This window comes from Salmo salar, chromosome ssa14 (genome assembly GCF_905237065.1).
Source record: "Salmo salar chromosome ssa14, Ssal_v3.1, whole genome shotgun sequence".
In the NCBI taxonomy this organism is placed as follows: Eukaryota; Metazoa; Chordata; class Actinopteri; order Salmoniformes; family Salmonidae; genus Salmo; species Salmo salar.
The window spans coordinates 31,650,166-31,664,395 of NC_059455.1; the positions used below are offsets into that span (position 1 = coordinate 31,650,166).

The 14,230-nt window shown below is 41.9% G+C and overlaps 2 protein-coding genes across 5 annotated transcripts; one reads left to right on the plus strand and one right to left on the minus strand.

The window, feature by feature from the left end:
- Nucleotides 1-1,722: 1,722 nt before the first annotated feature.
- Nucleotides 1,723-10,273, minus strand: LOC106569342 (guanylate kinase). 4 transcript variants are annotated; one of them, XM_014140590.2, is made up of 7 exons: nt 8,816-8,949; nt 3,869-3,982; nt 3,727-3,768; nt 3,338-3,573; nt 3,064-3,148; nt 2,879-2,964; nt 1,723-2,701 (listed from the first exon to the last, which is right to left on the minus strand). In XM_014140590.2, the coding sequence occupies exons 1-7, from the start codon at nt 8,847-8,849 to the stop codon at nt 2,663-2,665; spliced, it is 636 nt and encodes a 211-aa protein (XP_013996065.1). In that variant the 5' UTR covers nt 8,850-8,949; the 3' UTR covers nt 1,723-2,662. The 4 variants fall into 4 exon arrangements, with proteins under 4 accessions (XP_013996065.1, XP_013996067.1, XP_013996069.1 ...); XM_014140592.2 differs by lacking the exon at nt 8,816-8,949 and adding an exon at nt 9,932-10,273 and having other exon boundaries at nt 1,724-2,701; XM_014140594.2 differs by having other exon boundaries at nt 1,724-2,701; nt 8,906-8,976.
- Nucleotides 9,038-13,662, plus strand: cssa14h1orf35 (chromosome ssa14 open reading frame, human C1orf35). The gene is given in 8 exon segments (NM_001140253.1): nt 9,038-9,638; nt 10,426-10,579; nt 10,665-10,710; nt 10,997-11,079; nt 11,536-11,608; nt 11,808-11,896; nt 12,008-12,115; nt 12,937-13,662. Coding segments are annotated over 8 exon segments (900 nt in total). The 5' UTR covers nt 9,038-9,541; the 3' UTR covers nt 13,187-13,662.
- The last annotated feature ends 568 nt before the right edge of the window (nt 13,663-14,230 follow it).

A 14,230-nucleotide genomic window follows, 5' to 3' on the forward strand; every position in this document is an offset into this window, starting at 1 on the left:
ACTGTACTAACCTGTCACACACTGAAGACCTATAGGTTCACCACTGTACTAACCTGTCACACACTGAAGACCTATAGGTTCACCACTGTACTAACCTGTCACACACTGAAGACCTATAGGTTCACCACTGTACTAACCTGTCACACACTGAAGGCCTATAGGTTCACCACTGTAATAACCTGTCACACACTGAAGACCTATAGGTTCACCACTGTACTAACCTGTCACACTGAAGGCCTATAGGTTCACCACTGTACTAACCTGTCACACTGAAGGCCTATAGGTTCACCACTGTACTAACCTGTCACACACTGAAGGCCTATAGGTTCACCACTGTACTAACCTGTCACACTGAAGGCCTATAGGTTCACCACTGTACTAACCTGTCACACACTGAAGACCTATAGGTTCACCACTGTACTAACCTGTCACACTGAAGGCCTATAGGTTCACCACTGTACTAACCTGTCACACTGAAGACCTATAGGTTCACCACTGTACTAACCTGTCACACACTGAAGACCTATAGGTTCACCACTGTACTAACCTGTCACACACTGAAGACCTATAGGTTCACCACTGTAGTAACCTGTCACACACTGAAGACCTATAGGTTCACCACTGTACTAACCTGTCACACTGAAGACCTATAGGTTCACCACTGTACTAACCTGTCACACTGAAGACCTATAGGTTCACCACTGTACTAACCTGTCACATTGAAGGCCTATAGGTTCACCACTGTACTAACATGTCACACACTGAAGACCTATAGGTTCACCAATGTACTAACCTGTCACACACTGAAGACCTATAGGTTCACCACTGTACTAACCTGTCACACACTGAAGACCTATAGGTTCACCACTGTACTAACCTGTCACACACTGAAGACCTATAGGTTCACCACTGTACTAACCTGTCACACACTGAAGACCTATAGGTTCACCACTGTACTAACCTGTCACACACTGAAGACCTATAGGTTCACCACTGTACTAACCTGTCACACACTGAAGGCCTATAGGTTCACCACTGTACTAACCTGTCACACACTGAAGACCTATAGGTTCACCACTGTACTAACCTGTCACACACTGAAGACCTATAGGTTCACCAATGTACTAACCTGTCACACACTGAAGACCTATAGGTTCACCACTGTACTAACCTGTCACACACTGAAGACCTATAGGTTCACCACTGTACTAACCTGTCACACACTGAAGACCTATAGGTTCACCACTGTACTAACCTGTCACACACTGAAGACCTATAGGTTCACCACTGTACTAACCTGTCACACACTGAAGGCCTATAGGTTCACCACTGTACTAACCTGTCACACACTGAAGACCTATAGGTTCACCACTGTACTAACCTGTCACACACTGAAGACCTATAGGTTCACCAATGTACTAACCTGTCACACACTGAAGACCTATAGGTTCACCACTGTACTAACCTGTCACACACTGAAGACCTATAGGTTCACCACTGTACTAACCTGTCACACACTGAAGACCTATAGGTTCACCACTGTACTAACCTGTCACACACTGAAGGCCTATAGGTTCACCACTGTACTAACCTGTCACACACTGAAGACCTATAGGTTCACCACTGTACTAACCTGTCACACACTGAAGACCTATAGGTTCACCAATGTACTAACCTGTCACACACTGAAGACCTATAGGTTCACCACTGTACTAACCTGTCACACACTGAAGACCTATAGGTTCACCACTGTACTAACCTGTCACACACTGAAGACCTATAGGTTCACCACTGTACTAACCTGTCACACACTGAAGACCTATAGGTTCACCACTGTACTAACCTGTCACACACTGAAGGCCTATAGGTTCACCACTGTACTAACCTGTCACACACTGAAGACCTATAGGTTCACCACTGAGAAAACATGTCTATACTAGATAAAAGCTGTTAAGATATTCATGTTTCAAGAAAGGAGTTTATGTATTTGGCCTGGAGAAGCAGTTTTATGCGCTGACTGAATGGAAGCTGATAATTATGAGGTTTTTTACTCTGCTGATCTCGGCTGGTCCCAGGCTGAGTTAAGACGGAGTACAAATGTATCCAACACTGAGACAAGACCGAGACACTCAATGTGGTCTCGAGTACTACAACACTGCCATTCGTGGGAATGAGTCTTGTTATTATGGCCTTCTGTTGTTGAAGAGCAGAGAGAACACAGTTAATGCTTTGGGGCTATAATACTACTAAATGGACAGAAGAGAAAAAATGGCAGAAACTCCTGTATGTAGTAAACAGAGGAAAAACATATTAGGGACCATCTCAGTTACAAGTTAACCATTAATGGAGTGTTTTGTCTTTGTGGATAAAAAATAAATAAAACTGTGCCAAATGAGTAAATAAAGCAAAATAGTCCACTTCTACCTCTACTTACAGTTTTTATCATCTTAATACCTACCTATATCCTCCCAATATGTAAAAACATAGGCTAGATCTTAGTGCACACTCAAAAGGCTACCGTATGTGGTTAGGTGCAAGGGATGTTGTCTGGAGTTCCTTCCCACACCAGTATCTGACGGAATGTTCAGGATTGGAATAGAGGGGCTGACATTTTGTAAGGAGTAGCCAGGATGGCTGGAATGGATGTCAGGCTTCTCGTCGCTTAAGAAGACAAGTTGGTTTTCTGGACTTTTTTGATTTCCTTAAGAAAGAAAGTAGGTTTGAGGATAACATTTTGGAGATGGTGAAATTCAACACTGACAAAGATCTATTAAGGATTTAGCAATACACATTATGTGACTAATTGGTTTTCAACAAGTTAAATGGTGCGTATGGTCCAGTCCATCATACCAGCTATGTCATGTCGATACCAACTGACCTCAATAAGAGTGTCTTTCAACTTCCCATAGGCATCGTCAAGACTATCATTGACAATGACAACGTCAAATATGCCAGGATCTTTGCCTGAAAGATATGAGAAGCAGTTTTAGACAATTTTTGAACATTTCATTTATAAACATGCAACTCGGTTTTAGCACAAAGTCTCTCCAGAATCAGACTCACTTATCACCATGTCCACCTGAGCAGCATGCAAACGTTTCTGGAGGCTCTCCTCTGACTCAGTCTCTCGGTCTCTTAAACGTTTCTCCTAAAATTACAAATGACAGAAGAAGATTAATTAAGTCATGGGGGTTTATCTTTGGATCACAATCCCAGACAGTTATTATAGGTTTATAACCATATTACACATTTAAACAGCATTCAATATGGTATTTCAAAGTAAAACGAGACAAAAATGGCCCTGGTAAACAGTTTTATAATGGTGCCTGTCTCTCACCAGGATGCTCATGGACGGAGGTTGGATGAAGATGTAGATGGGGTTGAGGTCTGTCGTCTTGACTGCCCTCACTCCCTGCATGTCGATGTCCAGGACGCAGATCAGGTTCTTGTCCTTGACGGCCTGCACGGAGGCCCTGCTCGTCCCGTACATGTTCCCGGAAAACACTGCGCTCTCAATGAAATCCCCTTTGTCGATGCTGGCCTGCATATACTCCCTTGTAACATAATGGTAATCTGTAACACAACAACAGTTGCATGTTAAAAGGTTGGTTGTTGAAACCAATAGGACACAGTGGACAGCATAGGTGGTTGAAGCTAATTAAAGAGATGCAGCAGGAGGATTTGGAGCAAGATCATCCATCCTGGGAGATTAAAAACCCTACCTACCTTTACCATTCTCTTCACCAGGACGAGGGCTCCTTGTTGTGTCTGGCGGATGAGAGCACACAATTGGATATCTTATTTCTGTAACTGACACCTCCCTGACATTATACAAAGTTAACATGGGACTGGAGCAGAGCACACTTACGTGAGACGCTGAAGCCAAAGACGCCCTCGTACTCCTTGAGCAGCTTCTTGAGCAGTGTGCTCTTCCCAGCCCCCGACGGACCACTCAGCACCACTGGCCTGGGTCCTGCCATAGCTGGGGGAGAGAGAAAGAGACAGAGGGTTAGAGGAGATAAGAAGAAGAAAACACACACACACACCACAGGGTGTGGTGGTTAATCAAACAGAAAGATCATTTTACACAAATGGTTGGAACTGGTGTCATAAGGAGAAACAGACAGATTAAAAACATACCTAGGCCTATCCTTTACTCACATGAAACTGGTACAATCTCAAGTAGCCTATATTGAAAAAGATCAGACATGTGGTGTAGTATAGGCTGGTACTACCACACTGATCTCATGAGCTTACATAAATGGTTCACCTGTAATATGAGGCTAGGTGTAATATGAGGCTAGGTGTAATATGCTTGGTCTAAAGGATACACTATAGGAATGAATATGAAATGGACCTAATGAACCAAGCATCCCATAAAACATGGAACAAACAGATGAATTGCCTTTTGAAAAAAAATAAACATTTCAGAAGGTGATTCTGTAGTAAACATCCTAAGCAATCAGAACAGGGTCCAACAAGACTAGTAGGACCAACACAGCTAGAGCGGTTATTAAGTCCCATTAGGCCGTTACCACGGCACCATCTACTAATTGGAGTGCCTAAAATGACCCTGCTGCTTCTGATTGCAAGGTATAAGTGCTTTCAGTACACTGTCTGCAATTACTGTTTTTTTTTACCAGAAAATACATTTAAAAAGACTAAAATGATCCTAGGCTAAATGTTTACTTGTTTCTTATGATGTAACCTAGGCTATTTTTGTATGTGTTGTCCAATTTAGACATACCCGGCAAATGTTACACTAATAGGTCTAGGCCTAAACTGAAACTAGTACAATCTGAAAGAGGAACAGCCACATACCGTGGAGTTATTTGATTTTCAATCTAGCTTGTGTACTAAAAACCATCAGCCGAGTCAACACAGCCGGGTCAACTACAGAGATAATGACAGTGATAATAGCAATGACAGACTATTTTGGAATTAGTTAAACAAAACAGCTTAACAATCATATTTTTTTCTGACCTATCCTATTCCAGAATGATCTTTGTCTTTAGTTGTTAGCCATATAGGCTAGATCATATATATAGGCTAAAGTCCCTCTTCCTCCTTACCTTCAGTCACTTTCAGTAGACGTGTGAGTGAGGGAGAGCAGCAGGATGTGGGAGGACTGGATTGGCAAGAAAATGAGCAGCACTATTATATACCGGAGCCGGGTGTGTCAGTCTATGTGGTGTGTGTGTGTGGGAGCAGACTGAGCACTGTACAAAACATAGGGAACTAAATCGCTGCTCCCTCCAATCACCGCTCAGTAAGTTACATAGTAGCCTAAACCCTGCCCAGCAGCTCGTGACATAGCCTAGATATTGACAGCTTCTTTCAGTTGTCTACGGAAATGATAAACGAATCATGCAAAACACAAAATAATCTCAGGTGAGAAATGATCATACAACAGTCTACTGCATTACTATTAAACACTGCAAACATAACTAGACCTAAAAGGCATATCTCATAAATTACAAATTCCTCTTCCAGCCACAAAATAACATTGCACCTTAAACGACCATGTCATTTATACATTGCTAGCCTATACTGTTTTAGGCTACTTACTGAAAAGTAATGTATCAGTGGGTTTGGTTAGATGTCCAAAAATAAGAAACTCCATGCGAATGACGTGTCATACTTTACTTAAGTGATGCCGCCTCCTCATAAATCTACAGATGCTAATTTAAAGGAACTAGAGTAATCTGTAAAAAAAAAGGAGTTTGTTATAATAGCCATGTAGTCTATGATCTCATATAAGCTCATTTCCATTTTAGAAATGATTCTCTCTTGTAATAGGCTAATTAGACCTGAGCTCACCCCCTGCAAAAAGGATAGGAAAAACCTCAGTGCGTGTAGCCTGACAGCTGCAGGTGACAGAAGCATTCATTCTCTGCCGCCTCTTGAATGTTTCAACCACAAACAAATGCACAGCTCCTTTCCAAGTCAGATTCAGTCATGGGGTTGACGCTGGGATGCAGAGGGTCAGACTATTGTCACAAAAACATGTGGACCGAAAACAGACTATAAGAGTGGTTTAGGCTACATCCAGTCATAAGAAACCACTTCTCGCTGGGTTCAGATTTAACCTTCTCTTCCTTACAGTCAGAATACCAGCCAGAAATGGTACAATTCAAGAGAAGGTGACAAGTTAGCCTGTACAGCAAATATTCAAAACAATTGGGTCTACAATGACACCATACATAGGGACATCTTATAGGCTTGGCCTAACATCTAAAGGCACCACTTTTCAAACGTGACAGAAAAATTGGCTATGGGCTACGTCTCCACAGGCAGCCCAATTCTGAAATTGTTTCCACTACTTGGCCTTTTGCCCAATCACACCAGATCTTTTCCCATCAGATATTTTTCAGATCTGATAGGTCAAAGGACAAATTAGTGAAAATAATATCAGAATTGGGCTGCCTGTGTAAACAAAGCATGTGTTACAGAAAACGAGGTGCATGTGAGCCGACTGCAGGCACGGGATAAGGCTAATTGAAATGGTTACAGAAAACATTGTTCTGCATGCCATTACAGATTTGGCATTAGGTTTACTTTAGCTTAACCCTTATATATGCGTTCCACTGTTCCATAGCATGTGATCGATCTTTGCCAGACAGTGACCAACCTTTCATCATGTGAATTCAGTTGGCTCCTAATTTCATTAGGCTGTTACTGATTAGTGTGTTTTCTAATCAGCTGCAGCCTGCGATAAAGTGCTCAGTTAGGTAAGATACACTACATGTCCAAAAGTATGTGGACAGCTGTTTGTTGAACATCTCATTCCAAAATCATGGGCATTACTATGAAGTTGCTATAACAGCCTCCGCTCTTCTGGGAAGGCTTTCCACTAGATGTTGGAATATTGCTGCAGGGACTTGCTTCCATTCAGCCACAAGAGCATTAGTGAGGTTGGGCACTGATGTTGGGCTATTAGGCCTGGCTCGCAGTCAGCATTCCAATTCATCCCAAAAGGTGTTCGATGGGGTTGAGAGCAGGGCTCTGTGCAGGCCAGTCAAGTTCTTCCACACCGATCTTGACAAACCATTTCTGTATGGACTTCGCTTTGTGCACGGGATTATTGTCATGCTGAAACAGGAAAGGGCCTTCACCAAACTGTTGCCACAAAGTTGGAAGCACAGCACTCTCCGGTCCCGTTCTGTGAGCTTGTGTGGTATATCACTTCGCAGCTGAGCAATTGTTGCTCCTAGACATTTCCACTTCACAATAACAGCACTTACAGTTGACCGGGGCAGCTCTAGCAGGGCAGAAATGTGACAAACTGACTTGTTGGAAAGGTGGCATCCTATGACAGTGCCACGTTGAAAGTCACTGAGCTCTTCTGTAAGGCCATTCTACTGTCGATATTTGTCTATGGAGATTGCATGGCTTTGTACTCGATTTTATACACCTATCAGCAACCATGCTCTGAATGCATGTGTGGGTATGGATGTGGGTAAGCAGACAATCAAGCCACTATGCCCCCCCCATGATGAGTTCAGATTTTTTGTGGCTGCCACCCCATCAAAGTTGCCTATCCCCAATCTAAAGCACATTGCATGAGAAGGTTCTTACCTAAAAAGGTCTTCTATCCCTATTCTATGCGGTTAAAATTAGGCCAAAAAATGATTTCCCATTCAACAGTAAGAAGGCAAAAGCTGCCAAACCAGATCCAATCTGTACTAACAATCAGTTTTCCTTTTCTCCCCATATTGTCCCCTATAATAACTCCTAGCTTTCTAGAAACATCCAAGTTGATAAGATATCAAACCATAATAGAGCAATGCACTTGATGCCTAATTTAGGCACCACTTACTGCTATAGCCTAAATCTAGCAGGTTAGCTGTGTGGGAGAGGATAGATGATGATTATGTAAACAAGACATTTCAACGTCAACACAAATGGACAGAGAATTAGACAGTTGGGTCATTCCTACTATGCCGTGCCTATTGGAGCTCATACTTTTTGGGGAAAAGCATATATTTTGTGTATTCTATCAGAAAAAGGACATTTGACTTTCAGAAAAACATATTGGTCAAGCTCAGGCACGTAAAAAAATATATGTATTTTCCAACCTGTTAGCTGCATAATCCTAAATGGGTGGAATTTAACAGGGTGGGAATGTGGAGCCTAAATTAGCCATAACTCTGTGAGTGAGCAAGATTGAGCTAGTATTATGGTGAACATTTGAGCACGATTTTAAAAATAGATAAAACAGTGTTTATATTTATTTAGCTTTGCACCATTGTTTCCCCACCAAATAAATTATGACATTGCCTGAATGTGGTGTCGATTTAGGAAGGGTTTGTTCCTTAAACGGAGATTAACAACAAATTAACAGGGTGGGAAGTGATATCAGAAAATCTTAAATAAACCATAAATACAATAATTATTAAAAAACGTTATTGATGAAAGACAATTTAACTTGGACTATAAAATAACTAAGAAAGATTTAATCTTTTATGGTTTATATTTCTCGTGGAAATTGATGAATAACACCCGGGGACATGGCAAAAACGTCTACATCCACTGAAAAAGTGTTCAAAATTCATAACATTTCCTCTCAAGAGACATATTTTTGTATTTTTGAAGTAAAAGACACCTGACCTTATATTTAAAGTATTTTGGAATCCACATGTTACAGTAAATAAGTGATATTTCCTGGGGACAGAATAATGCCTTGAACACGGATTGACCAATGCGTATGGCCTGTGTGACAGACTGGCTCGCTTCAGTGATGATAAAGAAAAACAGCAGGCTATTGAGAAATAGTTCATAGACTAGCGGTCAAAATAATATATGGTCATCCTACCTGAGAAGAGCCTGGATAAATACCTCGTATACATCTACAATGACTGCGGTTCAATATCTAAATAATGTCTCAAAGACGTCTTTTCCGTACTTATTAGGTTGTCTTCTCCCTTTTCTGTCTACATTCCGCGTGAGAGCCATTATATAGATTGTGTTTCGACGTCATCATCACGAGCCAAATAAACGAGAGTACATCGTTCAAATACCAGTGTGCATCCGTCCTCAATGGAGTACAGTCAAAGAGAAAACGCTGTCGTATTTTTGTGAGCGTTTAAACTCCGCGCGCGATACATAGACCGTTTGAAAGTCTACATCCAACCCAATAAGCAGAAATAATATAATTACTTCATATAAGTATTTTACAGAGGTTGCAGATTCAGCATTACGAACTGTGCGTAATGAACGCCCCCAGCTAAAAAGAGCTATTTGCGTGCAGATGATCGGCGCACAAACACTCGAGACGGAACAGTTAGCAACGGTGTGGTTTTCGGTCTTAGTTTAGTTAGTTTTTCACTTTTTTTTTTAGCTAGCTAACTCAGTTTATTCGAAACACGGAAAAGGTTACTATCCATGCTTCTAACCATCGCTTGCTATATCATCCAAGTGCTAGCTATCTCTTCGTAAGCGGACGTGGGAGAGAAAAGCCAGAAGGAAACTCCCCGGATGGACAACGAGAGGGCCTAAACAGTAAACAAAGCTTTCATCGTCTTTATTCAACACTATAATAATGTTTGGTGCTTCGAGATCTGGGGGTGTAAGGGGAGGGCAAGACCAATTCAACTGGGATGACGTGAAAGGCGATAAACACAGGGAAAACTACCTCGGTAAGTGGAGAAAAATGGGCATTAATCCATCGTCGTCAATGACCTTTGTCTGTCTACTGTAGCTAACGATTCGCTTCTTTGCGAATATACAGCAGGGCGACTATCCAACTAATAATTCGGTCAAATGTTTCTAGTTAGTAACTAGCTAGCTACTTTCTAGATGAAACTAGATACAGTAGGTAGCTACTTAGCAAGTTATAATAATCGACAATGTAGTTAGTAACGTTAGTTACCGTAAGAAAGCAATAGGTTGTTAGCTTGTACTCATGTATTCTCGAGTGCCACGTTCTTACCTTTTTCCGAAGTGTAGTCAGTCCCTCATTAACGTTGCATTACTTGTCAACAACTCAGATTGTCTGCCTGGAATATACTTTTTTTTAAACCCAGCTAGCTATATTGGAATGGTGAATTTGAGATTAAGATAAAACTACGCGCAAACAATTGACTGTGCTACCAAGGAGAGCGGCCACGCACACTCGACTGCAGCTGGTCAGGGAATGCAATGATGCTAGTCTGCGCACATACATGGCTTGCTATATTATATACATGATGTTATCCAAATTAATACACTGGTCACGATCGATTACTATTTTACACTGTGCAGCCAGGAGAAGAGGGGGGTGTATTCAACATGGCAACGTTTTGCATCGTTGCATACTCTTTGATTGTAGAAGAATAGTTATGGCAATCACTTATTTATGTAACTTTATTACTTAAGCCATGTCTCTGATTTGGACATGCATGCATTTGGAGTATATTTACATCCCTGCTATTGTTCCATCCCCAGGGAACTCTCTTATGGCACCAGTGGGGCGATGGCAAAAAGGCAAAGATCTGACGTGGTATGCCAAAGACAAAAAAGGCGGTCTCAAGCCTATGTCAAGAGAAGAGGAGCTTGCTGCTGTGAAGGCAGCAGAGCAAGAGGCACTGCTGGCTGCCCTGTAAGTGGAACATCAGACAGAAACAACTACCTTACAGAAATATTAGAGTAAAATGTCAAACTAATGTCTTATTCATTCTTTTCAGAGGCCACAAGAATATAAAGAGACAACCATCTGGCCTGACCAAAGAGGTGCTTTTTTTTGCCTTCATAGTGTTTGAGACTCATTTGTATTATGTGTTTTTTGTTTACACAAGTTCTAGTATGTTTTGGATTATAATCATGTCTTAATTTGATAGTATCACAACTGCATTAGACCAGGGAAGAGGACATTTAGTTTCAATCTCATTTATTTAGATTTTTTTTTATAGCATTTGTCACAGTGATTTAACGTAACTAGCCTAGTCATATTTTATCATAAATCTTAAGGATGAATACGGGATTGCTTTTGTAATGCCGATTCCAATGTGTCCAACAGGACCTTGCAGATGTGTGCAGGAGGGAGGATGCGGAAGCTGAGGACAGAGATGTGGACAGAGTTTCTGGCCTTGGAAGCTCCGGGTAACTGACTGAACTGTTTGCAAAAGTGGTTGTTTCTCAAATTCTGTTTTAAAGCTGGGTTGATACTGTAGGAGACTTCTCACCAACAATGTATATATATATATTTTAATACGTAATTTAGTAGACCCTCTTATCCAGCGCGACTTACAGGAGCAATTAGGGTCAAGTGCGTTGCTCAAGGGTACACCGGCAGATTTTTCTCCTAGTCGGCTTGGGGATTCAAATCAGCAACCTTTTGATTACTGGCCGGCGCTCTTTAACCGTTAGATTTTTTTTCTCCCACGCCTTCTAAGCATTCTCTCAGGTCGCTCTTCACTCTTGTTTAGACTTTTTTTAGCAGCATATATGAGTCCATGGCTGAGTATCCCCTTGAAATTCAAGTGGAAGAAACAGTGCTTGCCATAATGGATTGGAGTGTACTAGTTGAGTAACTATGAGTATGTTTTCTGTCACCAGTGCAACGTCACGGAAAATGGTGTTCTCCCAACAGGAGAAGGAAGCTGCCAAAATAGGCTTGTCAGTCTTCACAGTAAGTTTATTTTTATGCTCTCTGAGTAAAGCATCCTCACGCAAAGGTGAGCCATCTAAAATAATACACAACTCTGTGTAGGTGTCTTAATCCATTTGTGTTAGCTACATATTTTTCAAACATGATACCGCTTGGGAATTGATTCTGTAATAGTCATGTTACATGATTACGGTCATAATGGAGAGCATTGTTTTCACAGCACCATAAAACAGAAGGGAAGTCTGGAAACCAGGAAGCCTCTGCCAGAAAAACATCTGCGAACACAGAGAAACAGGATGTGGATCAAAGGTAGTGTGTTATTTATCACAGTGTGTTGACAATCGAATATCTAAGGTAAATTTCTTCAGATTACTGTCTCGAAAAAAACTCTGGCTTGTCTGTTATACTTTCCCATCATAGACATGATAGCAGCAAAAAGAAGAAGGAAAAGAAGCGCAAAAAAGAGAAAAAGAAGAAAAGGCAGAGAAGAGACTCTTCTTCCTCCTCCGATTCGGAAGATGACAAAAGGTTAGTGTGTTGTTTCTCCCTTTTAGACCTGTAGGTCACTTGTATGTCATGTTATCTTTGCCTTTCCTTTTTTAAATGATAAAATCACAAGAAAACAGAACACCAATGTCCAATAATGTTACAAGTGGCGCAGCGGTCTAAGGCACTGCATCTCAGTGCAAATCCAGGCTGTATCACATCCGGCCGGGATTGGGAGTCCCATAGGGCGTCGCACAATTGGCCCAGCGTCGTCCGGGGTAGGCCGTCATTGTAAATAAGAATTTGTTCTTAACTGATTTGCCTAGTTAAATAAAGGTAAAATGTAAAAAAGGCTTATTTGCTTTAGCACTAGAGGGTGCTAAATCACTGTTGGTGAGGTAGAGAGCTGGTCTTTGGTTCCATCTCAAAAGATGAGTTTTTGCCAACCTGCAAATGTTCTGTCAACCATTAAATTTTGTATGCTTGGTAGAAACATAGAACAGGTTGTACCCTTACTAGGGATGTGTCAGTTAATGTGTCCAGCTGCTGTATTCTGTGGTAATACAGGACTGATTTATGTGGGATGTTTAGCAACAGGAAGAGGTAGTCTTATTTTAAGTAAGGTGTAGGGTTGATTTTGAACTGAGTGAATGCATCATCCAGCCCATGTCATGGTTATCTTGTTTGGGGACGGGCCTTATTTATTATTCTCCTATGGAACCCAGATAGTTATCCTTTTATAGATGAGGCAATGGTTTGTATCATAACATTCAGTGTATCCCTAATTTATCTTCCTCGGCTTACTTTGACCCCTGCCTATTAGTCCCAATCATTGATCGTGTGTGTGTTTCTTTACTCCTCAGGCGCAGAAAGGACCATCATCATAATCCATCATGCCTCAGTCAGACTGGAGCCAGACCCCATGACAGCCATTCAAAGGGGGGACCAAAGGGTGAACGCCACCCCTCCTCTCAACGACGCCAGCAGAGGCATGACACACACTCCTCCGACAGGGAGTCCCCCGTCCCCCGTCACCGTGCCAGCCACAAGGCAGCCCATGCTGCTCTGACACAAAGCCACAGGCGGCGCCATGACACAGACTCTGATGATTAATGTCCCCCCCCACTCAGACACGTTGAGGGAGAGGAGTGCTCTAGCCCACAGCAGAGCAGCTTAACTGGTCTATGGACTGTCCTCATGTACTTCTGGACTGGACTCAAGGGCTGTGGTTGAGAACAGTAGGTCAATCTGTAGGCTACTCCTCAAACCACTAGCCGGCTTGTGGCCTTATTTGAACTGACCAGTTTTTATTACTTTAATTTTGAATTGTTAAATTTGTTTCTATTGGTGTTTTTATTTTTCTGAACCAGCTCAAATGTATTTTATGATCTGTGTCTAGCTACCAAAATTGAAGGACACTATTCATGCAATTGAATCAGGGACTACAAAAAGCAAGTTAAGTGCATGTGTTCTTGGTGCTGAAAATAGGTTAGGCAATACAAACTATTGCTGTCCAAGACATTAATTCCGGTGTGACACTTGCCCATACTACCAGTAAAACATGTATTTAAATGTGTGCCACACCTAAATGTTACTGAGTCTTCTCTTTGGTTTGTCAGTCTCGTCATCAGTTGAGAATCTTCACTTCTCTCCATCACACTACTCAGCAGTTTTGCTCCTTTTCTTTCCTCTATCAAGCAAGAACTCCTTTGCCCCATCACTCTTTTGTGTTCTAGGTTCAGTTGCCTGCCTCCCTGGCTGGGGTAAGATACAATGCACTCCAGTGGTCATAATGGAGTGTAGTGTTTGTATTTGCCTTAAATCAGGTCTGAAAGGGGGCATTCTGCTGGCTGGCACCTGATGGTGCACTAAAAAGAGCAAGGCATTCACAAAGAGTGCAAAGAAGAAAAAAAGTCTGGTCTTTTATATGGCAGAGTACCATTAGGACTGCCACACACAAACCAAGCTGATGGACAAAGCCACACTGTAAGGGACTCGAGACTCCTGCCTCCTCCTTCCACGACCACCATACTTCTGACATGTTTTATAGGCTTGGCTGCATTAACCATGGCAGTCTAATCAACCTGAAGGAACATCCTATAATGCTCCCCAATTATTGCCACCACCCATCCCTGGTGCAGACCTAATGTAGCAGAG